Source organism: Pipra filicauda, unplaced genomic scaffold (genome assembly GCF_003945595.2).
Source record: "Pipra filicauda isolate LSUMZ 115617 unplaced genomic scaffold, ASM394559v2 scaffold122_size2191957_pilon, whole genome shotgun sequence".
Lineage (NCBI taxonomy): Eukaryota > Metazoa > Chordata > Aves > Passeriformes > Pipridae > Pipra > Pipra filicauda.
The window spans coordinates 708803-728360 of record NW_024103685.1 but is presented as its reverse complement, the minus strand read 5'-3'; the positions used below and the strand labels follow the sequence as shown (position 1 = coordinate 728360).

The following is a 19558-nucleotide window of genomic DNA, read 5'->3' as shown; positions in this document are numbered from 1 at the left end:
TAGCCCTAAACTATTATCTGCAGGCTACCAAAAGCCAAGAGCACCGGCTGACCTGGCCATGGCCATACAAGAAAAACAGAGGCACAGCCAGAAGTAACCCACTGCCATTTCCTTTTACTACTTATTCTGCCTTCTCTCCAGCATCTTTTCTTACCTCTTTCCTTTGATTCTATGCTGTTATCCTGGCAAGTTGGCCTTTGACTTTTCTATTTTTTTTTCAGCTTGTTCCTATCTCAATTCCAATTATTTTTCTCTCCATCTATGTTGTCACAAGCCCACCAAGAACATGCTTTACCTTTTGACAACACTCTGTTCTGATCTTTTCCTAAATTAATTACTCAGTTTTCAGTTTCTGCCCTTCTCTTTCATCTGATTCATTACTCCCTTCTATTTCACTTTCCCCACTACTTTCCCTTGGCGTCATTCTTCCTCCCTCTCTTTGACTCTCTTCCACTTCACACTCAGTTCATAATTTTATGTTTGCCCTTGCCTACTCATTCATTGTTTCATTTATCATATATATTCATTCAGTTATTCATTCACTCCCCCACTCTCCAGTTACTTGATGAAACATATTTTATTTTCTAACTACAGAAGCATCATGATATATTCTCCAAGCCTTTACAAATAAATTCGTGTGAAGGAAAAATATATTTTCTTAAAAATTTTAAGGCTAACCACAGTTTTGGAATACCCAGATTTGTCCTAATTTAATTTTATTTAACATTTGCTAGAACTTCTGCAGGTATTAACTCATGATATACATACCAAAAGTAGACAAAGATTGCTGAGGGTTGTTGCAGATTGGGACTCTGGGAATTTCTTCTTGCATTTCTAGTCCAAACAACAAATGAAGCTGAACTTTTTCTTTGTTACCACAGGTCTAAGTTTCTTGAAAGACACGTCTACAGCCTCTTCTGTTTTCAAAGTAAGCATGTAGAACAGACACTACAGCTCTGCTGTAGCACATTGAAAAGTCTCACGCTTGACTCACTATTGTTCTGACCAGCCTGTCAGATGCATTTTTGAGGGCTTCAGCATTCTGGTTTGGTCACCCAGTTATTTCATATATTAAAATGGAGGCATTTTAAAGAGACAAATGGACATGGCCTGATGTCAAAAGCAGAAAAATCCACACAGTGCATTTTTTGAGAAAAAAATAAAGAGTATGTGAGGAAAAAATGCTTTAATTTGAGGAAATACATAGGGGATACAAATAAGTACCTTGTAAGTTAGTAGCTTTTTAGCACGAATTGACTTTCCTCCAAACAGCCTATTTGAAATGTAGAAAGCAAAATAAAAGGAAGCCACAACTCCACAGATGTTATGTTATTAGCTATGTGAAGGACATACAAAATATACAGTCAATAAAAGTGACAGCACACTGAAATAACATAAGATGTTAGTGTTCCAGAGGGACTAGACCACAAATATCATCTCCTTTCTCCAGAGTAAATACAGCAACTATCTGTGAAGGACACGAACATAGGTATATTACTCCCCTGTGACATTTTGAACTCATGGAGAACCAGGTCTGTAGGACTTCTTTATCTTCTCCAAACCACACAGGACAGACAAAATTAGCTTGAGGACAATAAGAGACAGAGATGGACCAGTTCAGAGCCATCTGGGATGACAGCAGGTACAGGACAGGGGCTGTGTAACTGGACTGCTTGCGGTTGCCCACTGAGATCTCAATGAAAGCGAGACCAGAAGGTAGCACATGCACTTCAAGTCCCAGTAATCACATCATGGACTTGTCTTTTAGCTGAGAACAGCTGCTCTGTGATCCTTTGCTTAGGAACTGTTATTTTTAAAAGCTTCTAATTACAACAATCACAGTGTTCTTTTGACATGATTCTGAAGCTTAGTATAGGTATTATGTAGTCCTATAACTCTGCTGGCACTTCTCTCCGCTTTATGCAAACAAGACTACTGAGATTAAAAGCATCAAGAGCAGGGATCTGTTTTGTTTTGAGTCACTGAAGTCACTGTCAATTTCTGCACTACATAATTACTAATTTTTACACACTGTATATAGTTAATATTCTGTCAAAAGGAAGGAAAAAAGGCTGAATGTGCACTGTTCTTAGGCATAAGCCTTAGAAAGAATGACTCTATAAGGGCATACAGTAAGAGATGGAAATGATGGAGAGTAACGCAGAGATATCAATCTAGTAACTTCGCTTCCAGTTGAATTCCTTTAGAAGAAGCTTAAATTAAGCTTTCCAACCACTAGGCTGTGTAAAAATTCACAGCACATCAAAGTGCTGTACAAGCCTATGGTTAATTGGAAAACTGCTGTAAGTGATTATCAGAAAGATCAGTACCTTATCACAGTGGCAAATCCTTGTTAGAAAGATCACGCTTGGTAACTGATGTTGTATAAACCAGCAAGATTTGATCACATGAGTTTACTTAATGCTACAACTGTGTTGCATGCAACAACCCAAGATTAGGCACAGTTGAGTAGCCTTTCCAAAGTGTTCATCAAATGAAAACCAAATGGTGTCACTCAGAGTGTGTCAGTTTGGTTTGAACATTTATTAATGCCCTTAGATGTTTTTGGCAACTTCTTATATAACTTTGAGCCCACAATAATTTAATCATAGGTTTGAAGCAGAAATATTAGATTGATTGGCCTAAGCAGTGAAGAAGTTAAAAGAATGTAATACGAGTGTCCCTGTCATCTCACTTCAGATGATGGTCTTCTCAGAGCTGCCCAGGTTTGAAGTTACACTTCAGTCTAGATGACATAAAAAACTTGAACAAGGTGAGAGACAAAACACTCAGCATCACTGAGAAGGCTGAACCCTGCTTGCAAAACAGTAGCAACAAAAAATATACCAAATCATACCAGCAAGAGTGCTGTGACTGACCAAAGCACAGCACTAGGAAGACAGTCAGGCTTAAAGTGGATATCACTTATGTGGAAATCACATGAACTGACAAAACAAAATTGACCTAAAATAAATTAACCTGTTTTCCTTGGACTCCTTTGTAGGACCATTCATCTCTTTTCAGGATGAGATAATGTTAGTGCTTTTGCATATAGGAGAAAGCATGGGTTGCCAAAATTTCTGCAAAGGGAGTGCAGCTACCTAACAAATGCTTTCTGAGCTCAGATGGCCCCGGCAGCTCTTACCAGCTCTTTCAGTAACTGTAGGTAGGAATTTGCATACTATCCATATGCTTTAAAAATGTCACAACTAATTTCTGCTAATGCCATCCGTTACTGGTTCCTCTGTACTAAACGGTGTCAGCAGCTCACAACAACTACTGCCATACAGGAAAAATCCATTCTAGCGTGTAAACTGTCAAGCAAGATTTGGAGATGATCCCTGTGGTACTAACCTGCTATACAGGACCTGACTAGTTACTACCAGACAAGAGCACTCTGGCTGTTCACAAGATGGCTGGATTACAAACACTCCTAGTTGTGCTGGAGCTTATTAAATAGAAAAGTGCCCATTTCTGCCAAATCCATGAATCCACACACTTTAGTAACAGACTTGAGTGAAACGACATCTGCAAACTGAAATTATGTACTTAAATACTGATCAACCATGAAAGACCTTTTCTATTAAAAATTTCAAAGCTGAAGAATTAGGATACTGTTTCTACTAAACACCTAGCATCCTAAACATGCCTCGCAGTACTTGTAGCCTTAATTCATCAGGAAAAAAATTTATTATTTTTTACCTATGCATCTTCGAAAGAGTGACTACAGATAGTGAAAAGCATGTGGCCAACATTTCATAATGCAAAAGTACACATTATCAATTGGAAGGTACTGTCCTTGGGTACAAAGCTATTCCTCTCAGCAAAGGCATTATTTTCTAAATCTACAGACACAGATGCTGTACAGCTTAGAATTATAATTTATTGCTTGTATATCTGGCTCTAATAGACACAGAATTTTTGGCTTAAGAGAACTTTTTTCCCTCTCCCTCTTTGCAAAAAAAACCAGTGCAACCCAAGGGCCTGGCTGCCTTCAAAATTTAAATTATAGTGAGGATTGTTTTGGTTTGTTTTTTTTGCTCTATTGGCTGTGGATGTGACAGCCTCATACTGCTAATTCTCTCATGCAAGGCAGGCCATGCCTAAATCTTTTTAAAGTTAGTGTACTTCAGACTCATAAGAGAAAATAAGCTGTTTCACACTGTGATCGATTATGCTGTTCAATACGGAGATATTTGTGTGTCCAGTGGAAATTTTATTCCCAGATTAGGCATCTAGTTTCCTGTAGAACCTACATTAATAACTGGATTATCACCAGCTTTTTTTTTTTTCTGAGCTGAAAGACATCCAAACTAGGCAGAAGAGAATGCCAATGGAAGGTATGTTGTTTACCCCTGCCCCTCATTTGGAATTGCACAGAAGGATCAATCCTTCAATGAAGTTACAAAATCCGGTCCTGTAATCAGAACATTAAAATAATTCTTTCACAAATAAGGGTAAGACACTTCTTTCAAAATAGATATGGTGGAAGTAGAAGAAGAAGACTAGTGACTGGAAGACAGGTTTCTTCCATCCCAAGAGAATGTGTGACTACTGCAGCCATCTTTAAATGCAGATAGAGATTAAAAGATTTTCTGCAAACTATTAGAACTCAAACAGGAAGGACCAAGGGGGCACCATTATAGAACACCCTCTGCTCTTCCCAAACCCTTGCGATCGCAAACTCAGTTTTAAGAAGTTTAAGATGTTCAATGCTATCCTAAACCATTTGCTTTCTCTCAGGTGCCTGGTAAGGTAGACAGCTCTTCTTCTAGTTGGCAATTTAGAAACCTTCAAACAGGGCAGGATTTTCAACATCATCTTCTGCAGCTCAGGCAGATGTTCGATGTCAAAGACATTTGATATATGTCTAAAGACTGCCCACCTGTTCTCTTCAGCCACGTTTCACAAGGTTGGATGTGGCTTACCTTTCATCATAGGATCTAGCTCCCCAACTTAAACAAGTAAGAAACATTGCATATAAGTTCTCATGAGAGTTAGGCATAAAACCAATGCTGAACATTTCCTTGCTATCAAGGTGTTAGTGGGTGCATGCACACTTTGCAACATAAAATAAGGTAAGACAGCTCAGGTGCCTAAACAGAAAGGTGTTTCTCCAAAAGAAAAACCTAGCAGGAGTTTCTGCATATTAGTGTTGCCTAGATGTTAGGTAGCTACCTGAATGCTTGAATCTCTGATACAAAGCTGGTACCTACTTCTTTCCTTTAAGATGGGATGTAACTAGTTTTGGAAATTCAGCTCAGTAATTCTAATTATGCAGAACTCTGACAAAGTTACTATGCATTCTAAGAGGTAAAGAACATAATGAGATTTTCCATCTTGGAATTTTAGATTTAAGATTAAAGCAAGCTTTAAGATTGCTTGTCACAGGCTTAAAGTTGTTGAGAAAATATCAGGAAACACCCTTCAGCAGCAACTGATAAAAACTAAATCAAATCATGCATCTGCTCTGTTATGGGTACCCAAGAATATAAAATAATAATAAAAAAGGAACAAGGCCCGATTCATAATAAAGCAAAACATAAAAGTAAATTTAAAATCAGATGCCAAAAGCCTTGCCAGTGCAATTTTCACAGGCTGATATTCATACACATCTCAGATTTTCGAGTGTGACTCAGGCAGAGTTTTAGAAAAATGTCAACACTTAAAATCTGAAAGGAATGGAAGAGATTTCTCCCCCTCTGTTCACATCCACCTTTAGCTCTATGAAACTCAGATCCAAATTACTTGATTCTTTTAGGAGGACTCAGTCTATAGGTATCCCCCTTACGTGTTTCTGAAAAACCATAGGGGAAAAATAGTCTATTTTTGGTGCTGTTGCAGGATCTTATCCCATCTTCAACACTCTTCCCTCTCACAGTTTTGGAGAGTCCAGCCTAGGAAAGTGATGAAGAAAGCAATGGAGCTACAACTCCACTCAATGCTTATATAAAACCAACAACTGAACTTCCGCTGCCAAGGGCACTCTTTATGCTCCAATGGAACATGCACCAGATAATATTATTTTTATGGTACATTGTGCAGAAACTGGCCATCTGGACAGGTAGAAATCTCTTCAAGACCCAGCTTCAGGATTTTAGCTTGCCATTATGGGAATGGAGTGTATTTTCTCTTTAGTCTTTGCAGTGTTTTTACATTGATTCTCAACATTATCTTCTCATGAAGAGGAATTAAAGGTTTAATAAGAATCATGGAAAAACCTGTTAGATCATCTGGCCCTCAGAAGATCATCTGGGCCAGTATTTTGTGGAAAAGGGAATCTATATGAGATTATCCAGGACCCTGTCTAGTCACATATTGGAAATCTCCAGTGACGAGGACTCTACCTGAGGATGGTTGTACCAGTGAGTGATTGTTCTTACTGTAAAAAAAATTCTTTTTTTCTTATGTTGAGAGAAATGTCCTCAAGCACAAAAGTTTATGTTCTCCTTCCAAATCATTATGGAACTATTAAATCCAGCTTTGAAACCAATCTAGACCTTTCCCAAGCAGCAGAGCTACAAGGCTACTCTTCACAGGGCTTGTCCACTTTCTTCTTAAAACTGCCAGTGACAGCTCTTTTCTAATATGTTTACAGTCCACTTTAATTTTCATTAATACTGAAACCAAGTATTCTGGGCTGAATGTAAATCAATGCCCTCATGGTTTGCCCTACTAACGCTTTCACAAAAACAAAAGTTGTCCAAAATCCAAACATTTTTTAGTCCCAACTTAAACTCAACATGAAATGCCCTCTCTTACTCCTATAGCTTTATCTTTTCCAGAGAAAATGGCAGTTTCTCCCAAACGGGCAATTCCAGATTCCTAGGGTTTGCAGTATACAAAGGCTCTAGGTTAAAAAAAGTGCTCAACTCACAGCTTGTTTCATAAGGAGAAACTGCTCTGATGTTCCCAGGTGATCTCCATCTTTCTATGGCATAACAAATCCTTTTCAGTTCTTCTATAATATGTTAAAAATGACATAATTTCCTGTTCCCCTACAGGTAGACAGGGAAAGGGAACATGATTTTGGGGAGAGGTAAAAACTTGTCCCACAAGCATCACACCTCTGAAACTATACAGCACCTTAAGTATGCCAACAGAAGCAGACAGAATATGGACATAAATAATCTGATATATAAGTCATATTCACTATTGCTGTCCATTGTGCTATACCTACATTAAAACAATACAGGAAAATACAGGAAACCCCCAAACTTCCAGCAGTTCTTTGGCATTATGTGAACTCTGAGCTTTCTGGTGCTATGGCAGATTAAACCTACCTCAACCAGGTTCCAGTGATCCTACCTCCCTTGTCAACCCTGGCTACACGTTTCCTATCTCTGTGTTCTCCCCAGCCTTTATGCCTGTGAGAATATATGCTGAGTAATGCAGAAATGTAACACAAATGACACAAATTAAGCTAGCCAAAAAAAAAAAGAAAACAGTCTGTAGCCAAATCAGCCACCTGACTTGTCTTACCACATGGTCACGGGTGCAAAGAAGAAGACAGGGACAACATACAACGGGGAGAGCAAAGAGGAGGCTGGGATTGTGCAGCTGCCCAGATATAACCTGATTTGTCGTGAGATGGTATCTGTTAGGGTTTGTAATCTAAAGCGCACAACTAAATGCAGAAAAAGTTGCTAGAGCTCCACTTTCTATTCATTTATTTGTCACCCTGCAATATTATCACTTTTTAGTTTCTCTGTTTTGGTTCTATCTGATTAAGAGAGAGTGTAATCTTGGGCAAATGTGCACAAACTGCTCAGTGAATAACAGCTGCACATCTGATCTGGTTATTTGATCCTCCCCTATGACAATAATAAAGTTTCATTGCCAACATTCAATAGCTATTGAGTTAAATGATTTTTTTTTCTTTAAATCACGTTGTGACATGGACAGACTCCTCTTTTTATATCTACTTCAGCCACTACTGACAAAACAAAAAACATTCCTTGCAAATATATCAAAAATGCTTCATGAAAAGAGAATATTGGGGAAAAAAGCAAACAGAAAAGGAAGGAAGCAATGCAAATTGAAGAAGGAAGATCTATTGGTATGTCTTAAAATGTATGAACACTGTCAGCTAAAATAAGATCGTAATTAGTAAGGGATTTAGATTCTGTATATGTAAGAAACGATACAACAACCTGCTAATTGGAGACGATACTATTCAAATGTTACTGAGGAACAAAGAGTGGTACATAATTATGCGTAAGGAGGGGGAGGGTTACAAGAAATGTTTCAATCTAGTAGACTGAGCTACAGCTGAGAAAAGGCTAAAACAATAACCTTGAAAACAAGCATTAATAATCTACTGTCACAGCACAAAGAGGATAAAGAAGAACGTTTGTTTACACAATGAACCAAATTTTGCCTACAGACAGACTTACCTTTCACAAGAGACTCATATACATATATACATAGTATTCATATACATATGTCCCATAAAAATAACATCATAGTTTATAGTCTGTTTAGTAATGATTGTGACAACGTGAGCTGGGAGAACTTACATTGTTATATACTTTTTCTTTTTTATTGTTACTACAGAAAACAAATGCTCAGGTCTGGCTTCTGGTGCCTGTGCTGCCATTAATTATCACTGGTTGTCCCCAAGAGACAGAAACAGCAAGCAACCTCACATAACAGTGATGTTGTAAAAAGAAATTCATTAATACTGTATTTGCAGGGCACACAGACACCACAGTGAGAAGCAGCATGGAAAAGCCTATGAGGAAATTAATCATTTTGCATTCAGTGCAGGATCTGGCAGATATGCAATGAAGAAAGCCTGGAGACATACATTAAATATGAAGATAAAAAAAGATTCTAGCCATTACCAGCCGAAATAATATCCTCTGAATGAGCATCAACTGCATTAGACATTAAATGTTTGATGTATTCTCATTCAACGCAAGGGAAAACCCTCTGATTAATATGGTAAGGTTGTAACAAGTACCATCCAGGTATTCTATGCAAAATATAGAATCTGATAATGTAATTAAAGTTCTATCATAAATGTAAGTTTTAGGACTAGTTTTTCCTCATTTCAACATGTTTAATTTTGCAACTAAATAACAGTCCCACAGTTAGCAATTATTAACAAATGTACATTATCTCAGTACTCCGAGGCTCCTGTCACCACAGCTCTAGGTGTGGTATGTGTTAGCACAGTAAATCAATCCATGTTTCACACTGCAGTTGCTGGACTTCTGTAATCAAGCTCCCCTGCTTTACAGCCAGTTCAAGTGAGTCAGAATAGCACAGACAGGACAAAAAAAAGCATCAGAGTAATGACAAACCTGGAGGTTCACGCTAGCTCAGATGTCTGTACTAACATTGCAAATGCAAATTACTAATTTTATTTTACTCTACATCAGTTCAGTTCTGTTCTCCCATAACATAACTTATGCTTTATCTTACCCCATCAGCTCAAATCAGAAGTCGGGTTTCTACCTTCTGCTTTGTTAATCAGTAAGGAGAGAGTTAATCAGTTGGAGAGGAAGGATATGTGGGGAAGAGTCTTCCAACCCTTGGGTTGGAAAAGGTTTATCAAAACTGCTTTCTACAGTACTTCAGAAACAGGGAGAAGAGGTAAAGGGGCTCCAGGCATGCCCGTCTGGAAAATTGAAAGATGTGCTAGAATAATTTGCCTGGCAGAAGTAGTCTCAACATCTGTGCTGAAATGCAGCAGTACAGTAGCCTATCCTTGTATCCTTCTGGTTCCTTGTCCAAAAAAACCAACACTGCATGAGACGATGTGAATGCCCAAGTTTAGTTCTTCAAGCGACCCCAGATAAACCCATGCCACTTTGTTGAGGCCACCTAAGTCAGAAAGGACATGATACCCGAAGATGCAGCATGAGATAGGTAATCAGTGGCTGAGGAACCGCAGCATCCTTTTACGGTTCCTGATCAGTATCTTAACGTGTACCTCCTGGGGCTGACAGCCACATTATCCCTCGTCCTGACCCTAGGAACCAGTCTCTACCACATGAGGGCATAGCTCAGGGGTTCTGATCAACCAGTCTGCTGAAAATAAAGGCAAGGCTCTTCCACCCTCTCTGTGCAATAGCAACTCTTTCTCGTATTTAGCAGGACAGCCCGCTACTTGGAGACAGTTCAACTCCCGCACACAATCTGCCTTGGAAAGGAAAGCTGAGCCCCTGCCCATCTAGCAAGGTGAAGGCAGACAGGAATGCATGGCATTTCCAGAGCTCCACTGGCTATATATGTGCTTTCTGTCCATACTACTGCCCATGGCTCAGGTGCCAAGCATATTTGCTGCTTAGGATCAATCAGCTTAGTTTAATAAGCTGATGAACCACAGAGCAGTGCTTGGACTCTCCTCTGCCTAATTCTGACAGACACCACAAGTGTGGTTTTGAGCCTGTTCAGACAAATACATTTTGGTTCTCCATCTTGAGGTGCTTCACAGCTTGGCTGAACTACTGATATATTTACTGCTTTCTTTACTGACAAATCTGACAGTTGCAGGAAAAAAGTTATCTTCATGCATAAGTTCAAGGATCAAGGATCAGTTATGATTGATTTCTGAGGATGCAGGTGGCCATCACCTCACAAGCAAAGAGAATAATAATTTTAGTAGATAGATCTTCCAGGACAGCATTGCAAAGCTTGATGACAATTTTTTTTTTTTTTTTTTAAGCTACCACTTAGCTTCTTTTTTACATGAGTAGGACATACCATGAACTGTTCATACAAGGTCTGCTCATTTCAACATAAAATTAAGACAACTAAATCTGACAGAATTTGAAACTAACTTACTCCTTTTAAGGAATACAGAGCCAAATAAAGATTTATCTGGCTTTCATGGAGATAAAAACCAAACAAGAAACCTAAAGACTTGCAACAGAGTTGGCAATCACCACGTCATAATCAAGACATTCTAATAAAAATATCAGAATTTGTAGAAATAAGCAAACCAAAACATGGAATGAGAAAATAAAATCATAGTGAGAAAATCAAGTAGTTATAATATTGATTTTTGAAAAAGGTCATTAGTACACAACGATATCTACAATTCCAGGGTTCAAAGATGATGACAGCAAAACTCACAAAATTACTATATAAAAGCAAATTTCTCTGATTCTTTGTAGCTCAAAGCACAAGTATATTGATAATTTCATTTGAATATTGTAAAATTTCCTGTCATAGAGGAGGTTACAAGGAATTTAAACAAATATGGATTGATATTTTTTGGAAGAGGGTGTTCTTTATTCTTTACCATAAACATAAATGTTACATTAGGGTGCCACTACACATAGCAACTCCTTCACTTAGTCTATTTTTTTAGAGTTCCCTTTGTGATCCATATAGTTATCTGTGTCAAAAATGATCACCATCAAAATATATAGGTTCTTTTTGCCCTTTGAAAAGTGTATCCTAGCCTTAAAATCATGCTTTTATCGGATTATATAGATAACTAACATATTCAGGAGAAATGTGTATGAGATTGCTAAAAGTCTTAAGTGAGTCTAATTTCTTTCAGCATTTCTTAAATTCTCTCTACTATTTTCCCACACAGTTGTACATAAAACAGGTTTATTCATGTAGTGCCAGTGTGCAATCCCTCTTTCAGTAGGGATTTTTGAGCCTTAAAAGCAATGGTTAGGAAAGCAGATACCAAAGAAACACACATAGCACAGAAAACCTTGTCAGCTGGCTAAATCTGACCAATGATCTATTTTCCAGTGTTTCAGAATCATCAATACCATACACATGTTGCTTTTTTAATTAATTTTGATATTCCTATAAGGAGGAAACTATCTTGTCCCACAAGGTATTACAGCAGTCTCTCAGGTTACATTGCCTACCATTAAAAATGGCTATAGTGAATTTAAACATCCTTTTAATTGCTTGCAAACTGCAAACTTCAACTACGGTAACAGAGCTTCAGACAGCTATGAACCAGAGAAAGCTGAAGGATTACAGGGTAATACTGCAATACCAATAGGATACATTTAATAGATCATTTGAGTCTGCATTTTAAGTAAAAGCAACATTCTGTAGCAGTCAATGGCATAACAACATAAAGACCTTGGTCTTACCCTTTGTTTTCAAGTCGTTTAACACCTTTGATTCCATGGGCAGTATATCACTCACTAGCTTTATCTCAATATTTCGGGATGCCAGTTCAAGCAACTTTTCAAAAAGACGCTGCCCCTGGGAAGAACATTAACGGAAAGCAGAAGTTGTAAGACACAGAATTGTTCAAACCGCATATCAACAAATTAAAGAGGCATGTAAAAACAAGAGAACTATATACAACAGCTGAGTAAATATGTTCTTAGATATGACTAAATCTACCCTAAAGGTTAGCAACTTAAATACTTTTGCTTGGAGAAATACTGTTCTGAAGGCCAAAATGGTTTCTTCCTTTTCCCAGACTGCGCAACATTATTCATGACAGGTGCTAGGCAGAGGGGAGTGTCCAAGTTTTTTTTATGCTGCATAAGCACATTTTGACATTAACTTTCTTCTAACACATCACATTCTGTTGACTTAGGACAAAAAGTTAAAGGAAAATAGTTTACTACACTTATTCTATATTGAGTGATATTTTTGTAAGTGATTCTAACCATAGTACATAACATTTTCAAGTGGTTGCATGCTCTACTTTAGATGAGTTATACCAGGAAGGAAAGCAACAGTCTATGGGTATTTTATATGCTTTTCCTTTTTACATTGCTATAAAACTTTACTATTTAAGTCCTATTTCTAGCACAGAACAAAAAAGTGAATCTCATACTGAGCTAGATATATGTCAAAACAGCAATCAAGACATTTGTTTCACATGAAAAGTAAAATTTTAAACTGTCATATTTTTTCATATCCAAGAAACAAAGAACAAGTAGAACTTCTGATAGTACAGTAAATACTTAATTTTGAGAGTCAATATTTTAAATTAAATAAAAAAGTTTAGCTGCAAACATCTAACTAGATAACGTCAAAAATAAACTCTCTAGTGTATCACTACCGTGCTGTTACTGCAGCCACAGCCAGATCTTATTTCCTTGCTGCCATTCTAGCTTACTACAGAAGACACTACTTTCAATTAGCAGTTCAATACACAAAGACTTTTGGGTTTATGCATCTGACAAAGTGCTTGCCCTGCCTTTAGATTCACTTTAGATTCAACCTAATGCTGGCCCGAATGTAAAGCAAAAACAAAAAAAGCAACAGTCATATATCAACTTCCAAACAAATAGGCAGAAGACAAAGCTCTTGACAGAAGCTATTTAACAAAATGACCAAACCAAAGCAGTTTGGGATGATACAATATGACATAGTATGGACCAATAAAACCCCAGACAAAAGCCCTCTCCACACACTTAAAAAACATAAGCAGCAGACAGTGGAAAGCCATCCTTTGGCTTGTCATTGTCTGCACAGATTAATACTTTGAACCTTGATGGGCCTTCAGCATTATGCAGACTCAGAAAGCAGTGTTTCCCCTGTCTACAGTACAGACCTATTTTTTAATATTCACATATTTTTAATGTATGTGGCAAAATTAGAATACCCATCCTCCTAAAAAAGAGCTTTTTCAAAATTACCAAGCAGCCAGAGGCTGCAATGGAAACAGAACCCCTGTTTATGTTTTAGTTTTGTAATGTATACCTGCTTGCTCACCCAAATCCATAGCAGAGCTCCCTGCTCATCCCAGGGATCACAAGAACTTTGCAGTTAACGGAATGCTGTCATAATGAAAGCATTAGAGAATAGCTAACAGATCAGGAAAACAAAAACATTATTTGCATGAAGTTCCAAATGTTTCTTAGATTCAGCATTACTTAAGGTGACTAGGTAGTTCAAAATGTAAGAAATGACACCCATGATTTTAACTCACCCACCAAAAAGGTGTTACTGAGTTGCTGAGCAATTCAAGTGGCTTTCCCTCACATACCTCATGAAGCTAAAAGAATCCTTAATTCTCACACCACTGATTGTGTTGGGTCTTTTTAAAAAGAAGGACAGATGTTAATAGAAAATGTAAGAATTAATGAGATAATAGTGTGGGGGAGATGGATGATGCACATAGAGTTATGCAGCAGCTCTAGCATGATTCTGGGGGAGCAGAGGTGCACTGACCAGTATTTCTGGGTGCCCTGCTCCCTCCAAGAGTGTTTCTCCTGCCATTGCTGCAGTCTGGCACTGCTAGACTCTAACAAAAACCAGAAACAGCAATCACTGCCCTCTTGTCTGCCAAATTCCCAATCCATGTCCCATCCTCCAGAACGAGAGCCTCCCGGCATGGCAGAGCTCAGCCAGCCTTTGGACACACATATGGGTCCCCTGACTGGAGAAACCAGCAGTTTTGATTTTCACTAGCTATATCTTTGTAAAAGTTAGCTGGGAAAATTAAGGACTAAAAGGCCTGCATTATGGAAATTAATTAATATACATATAGATAGAAACAGCTACTCAGAAAGGTACTCTGTGTTTATTCAATTCACTAAGTAGAAAGATAAAGACTATTTTTGTTTAGGTTATCTGTCAAAACTGATTTTGTCTAGAAGCATGGTAGAAAGCTCTAGCATATAAAAAAAACCATCGAAATGCATTCATAAATTTGAGGGAAAGTGGTTAGCATTATCAATACAAATTAACTAATTAACTGTTCTGCTGAAGAAATGTTTAGAAAGTTTATGTCTCAAGCTGATAAAATTAATTACTTCAGGAGATAATTCTTACTGTTTTTTCCCTATGGTAATTATTTTTGGACATTATTGCCCCTTCTACCTGCATGAGAATATATTTACATATGATTTACAGAAGACTTGATAAACAAGCCTCTCTTTGATAAACAAGTATCTTCCTGGCACCTTCTCCTGAGTTTTACTTGATCTTAGTATGCCCCGATGTGACCAATATAGCTGTCTCTTGCAGGCCATGATACCTGCTGAAGAGCCCATTCTATGGGTGAATATATCACTTGGAGTGCAGCCCTGCATTCCAATGAAGCCATTTGCTCTGCAAATACATCTATTTCCCCACCAGGGACTCTACAAGCTATTACTTTATATAATCCTTTTTTTCCCCCCCAATTACGTTCATAAAGAATAAAACCTCAAAATTGATTAAACATTCAAAGTATCTCTAAGTAGTGATGGTTAAGACTAGGAGTGCACACACTACAAATATTTGTGTTTATATAGGTACACAAAAAACCACCACCCAGTGACAGAATTGGAAAGAATTCCCTCCGTCTCATCTCTCACTGCATCATCTCTCAGCAGGCATTCATTTCCTCACCAAGGTTTAATCTAGACACTCTAAATTATGAAAATTTCACAACTTGCTTTTAAAAATCTATATGCACTATGGTTCTTCCTTCACTGCTGAAGAATCTGGTCTTCGTCCCTATTAATATTAATTTGAAACTCAGTTTCTGTACTTTCTGACATGTTTACTTGCAATGTTACTGTTTTTTCTTATGAAAAGGAAAAAAGAAGGGATGGAAGGTTTAAAGAGTTTTGTCACTGCTGTCAGCACATTTGAAATGCTTCTGTTGAATATAAACCCTCATGTTGTCATTCAGACCACATTCCCTTTGCGAAACAATACCAGGCTGCTGCACAACTACATGACAATGATCAGAATCATTTCTATATACCCAGCTTGTGAGGACTGAGAAATAGTAGCAGCCAACTGCTCTGAAACTGGCATGCTACTTACAGCATATCTGCATTTTAACAAACATTACCACCAGAAATCTGCTTATCCTGATAAAATATTCTCATACACTTTTCACTGGGCTGTTTCAAAAAACCTACCAAAAGTGACAAAATAGGATGTAAAATGCATTTATAACATGAACAAACTGATATTCACAACGTAGCTGTAAATTACTATACATCTCAAACATCAATCCCAACTGTACCTGCCACAGCAAACTCCTTTTCTCTTAAAAAAAGAGGAAGTTGTCATTACCAAAAGGCCCTGAAATTGCCCCCAAAGCAATTCATTGGCAGTCTTCAGACAGGCTGATTCAAGCCTGGTTGATTTCCCTTGCCTGCTGTTGTCTCTATCAGCATGCACTCATTATTAGAAATAAAATGGGGAGATACAAATGTGAAAATGCTGTATTTATTGAAGCACTCTATAACTGAACTATTGGGCTCTTCAGTAACTTGGATTCCTACAGTTTACACAATGTCTACCTTTTTCTTTCCGTAGAAATAAACCTGGTTATTTCATAGACTTTTCTTCTCAGTTTTTTCTCTATAGTTCTACTAATATTTTTAAAAAGTTTTCCTATAATCAAGCCTCTGGGTATATTTAAAAACATCACTAAAAATCATAGCATGCTGGCAGAAACTAATAGAGCAAAAAAATCAAGAAATCCTAACTTTAAATGCTTCTGTTTAATACAGAACAGAGAAAATTAAATGCTCTCCTCAAATTCTTCTAGTGAAACAGATAATGCAAAAGGAGGGAACATGCTTTCACTTTAAAACCTCTTCTTTTTGAATTTATTTTCTATGCCTCAGTCTGTACCAGCTGCACCAGGGAAATGCCACCACCTGAAGAGGAGAGATGTTTATGTAAAGATGAGCTTATAGAAAAGAAAATACACTGCAGTCTCTATAGCACATGGTAGCAAATTTCTGCTGTTAGCTGCTAGGTTTGGAGGTGTGCCCTTCTTTGTATTATTTGTATTTTTTTTATAACTGTCAAGGAAGAGAACTTAAGCTCTTGCACTAACATTTGTTTTACCAAACAAATCACTTAAGATCCTTGGCCAGTGCACGTGTGAGTGACACATGACTTGTCATCAGAGATTCATTACAAAGCTGCACAGCTGGCTTACACGAGACAGAGTATTAAATGGAGTGGGGGACTTCTCCCATCAAACCATTTGGGAGATGCACAGCACGTAGGTAAATAAAGTTAGAAACATCTACTTTTTATGTGATAATTGTAAAACTCAGATGCAGATCTACTCTTCGATCATTTTATGTTCATCCAAATAGCCATCCAGGAAGAACTGTGTGATATTCATGGCAGTACCAATAAGCCACAGTGGCAATAATTTTTATTTATGAAAAATAAACCAGAGTTTGTGAAGGACTTGCTGGAAATCTAAAAGGTCATTCTAAATCTAAAGGTCATTCTAAACATGAGATGAGCCAGAGGAAATGAACTGTGAAAATCATGAAACTGGCATGATCTTGCATCACCTCTCTCTTTTCACTGCAAATGAATTAAAAGCTACCCTCAAAAAATTGTTTCCATTATCCTCTAATACCTTTAAACATCAGATTGCCACGGGAGGACTCACACATTCACATTCCACAAAAAACCTCAATGCTTCTACATGACAACTACCCTGTAATCTTGAAAACACAGATATGACAACACAAAGTTGCCAAAATATGTAATTTTCTTTTGAATGAGAAAGGGAAGTGTAGAAAGCCTACTCACTATTTTGCCAAACAAATATTTTTTTACTTGATTGCTTAAGCTGTGGAAGCATAGAAATACTGTACCAGCATGTGTCTGTTTTTAGGGAATCCAATTTAGCAAGACTCATGATCTCAGATGACTGAGCACGGTGTTGTGACCTGGACAGCTCAATCAGCAATGAAAGTTTATTTAGATTTATAGCAACGAAATATGGACAGGCAAGACTCAAGGACACTGGGTAACATACCCATAAACAAAAACGAAGAAAAATAGAGCAGGAAATTCTGCAATTTCATATATGCAGATGTATACATATATACATATGTACAATATACATTTAGACAAGATGGACAACATGTATACGTAAGGATAATATGTGTATTGAGCATATGTATGTATGTGTGTATATAAAGTTGCAGAATTTCCTGCTCTGTTTTTCTTCGATACATATATTGGACATATATATGTATGTATTTGGCTGCACAAAGATATATAGAGAATGTAGTTAAACCTTGTAACTGAGAAAAAACAATCTAGCCTACTCTGCTTTTCTCCTTCAAAAATCCATGTCTGTTCAAGGGCTCTTGTGGAGAACTTTGCTTTGCAATAAGCCTTGAATATTCATAAAATGGAAATTGCTAGTTATAGAGCAGGGCGTGGGTCCATATGGAAAATGGTTATGTCCTTAGTTTCTAAAAAACGAGAATAATTAAAAGAACTAAAACTTAGTAACTAAGCACTGTACAATACTCTTACCTTTCACAATGCTTCTGCTATTTTGGGGCAAATTTTCCCAAAATCAAATTCCAAAGACTTGAGGATATTCAACTTATTATTCAGACAATTACTAGATTATAGTTACTGAAGCTCCTCTGAAATTCCACTTTCATTTCACAAGCGGAGAAAGCAGATGTAACGATACAAGCTTTCTCCCTTCCCTTTCACAGACTAAGCTTTGTGTACATTCTCTGGGGCAGCGATTTGCTAAGAAACACTGCCTCTTGGCAATTTTTTAGCAATCAGACCAGCCAATAACAATATAGTGTTTTAGCATGAATAGACAAGCTTGACAGAAAAATCTATCAGCTGTTCAGCCCCCACTGCTGTACAAATGAGGAGATGACTGGAATATTAATTGCCCTTAAACAGAAGTAATTACTCACTTTTGTAAGACTACTAGCAGACAGAAATAGATAACTAGAATAGAATATTATGAAAAATGTTCAATTTTTCTGGCTTTAACTGTGTATTTGAGGATGAAAGAACAAATCCACTTCTTAGATGTCTCTTCTTTCTTTCCCTGCTGAATAATATCTTCCAATTTTTACTTTGTATGCGAATGTGGAACAGTGAATGGATTTGATACTTAACTGTTGAAATCCCAACGTCTAGTTTCCTATTTTTTGTCCTTTGTTTGGGGTTTGTTAGGCTCTGCTGTTTTGAAGCAAATGATATGTTGAATTTTTTTTCAGACAAAACACTTTTAAAAGATTCATGCACATATCAATTCATGCACACCCTAGAAACATCTGAGGCACTGTCTCTTTGAATACATCTGCTTGAATGACAGTACATGGGTTTGAAGTTACTTAGGCAATAAATTTAAATAAAGTTCAGCTGCGTAATTACATTGTGAAAAAGTCAATACTTTGATATTCCATAATTTATTCACAAACCATATTCCAACATTTATAAGCATTCTAAAAGGAAGGGTTTGAATTAAATTTTCTATTCGTCTGCTCACCTTAGATTTTCACTATTTTAAATGGACATGCAGCAAATTTATTCTGAAGAAAAGCTAATGTATGCTGTGCAACTAAGCTACAGGCTCTTCCAAAAGAAGTAGAATTTAGTTGCTCAAAATACCAGGCTTTGCCTATTACCTACCAAAAGGCATTTTTTTTACTGCACAGCATCAACAGAACTAGAGAGGAAAGCCAAGAGCTTGTGACATAGCATAATAGAGTTGATTAATTACAGTTACCTGGCTGTCATTTTAACCCGATTTCATGTCAGCTGAGCTGCTTCTTTCAGCTAAGAATCTATTTAGTGGAAGAGATATTCTCACAGCCTATCAATTCTTTGATATCTTACTTTCACAAGTGATACTAAATGGAAA

The 19558-nt window shown here is 37.3% G+C and overlaps 1 protein-coding gene across 3 annotated transcripts in view; it reads right to left on the bottom strand.

Annotated features, from left to right (window-relative positions):
- Nucleotides 1–19558, bottom strand: part of PLD5 (phospholipase D family member 5) — a 170116-nt gene that overhangs the window by 46211 nt on the left and 104347 nt on the right. For all 3 annotated transcript variants that reach the window (XM_039388653.1, XM_039388654.1, XM_027750658.2), the window contains one exon: nucleotides 12078–12192. In XM_039388653.1, coding sequence (XP_039244587.1) covers nucleotides 12078–12192 — 115 coding nt within the window. The remainder of the gene's footprint in view (nucleotides 1–12077; nucleotides 12193–19558) is intronic.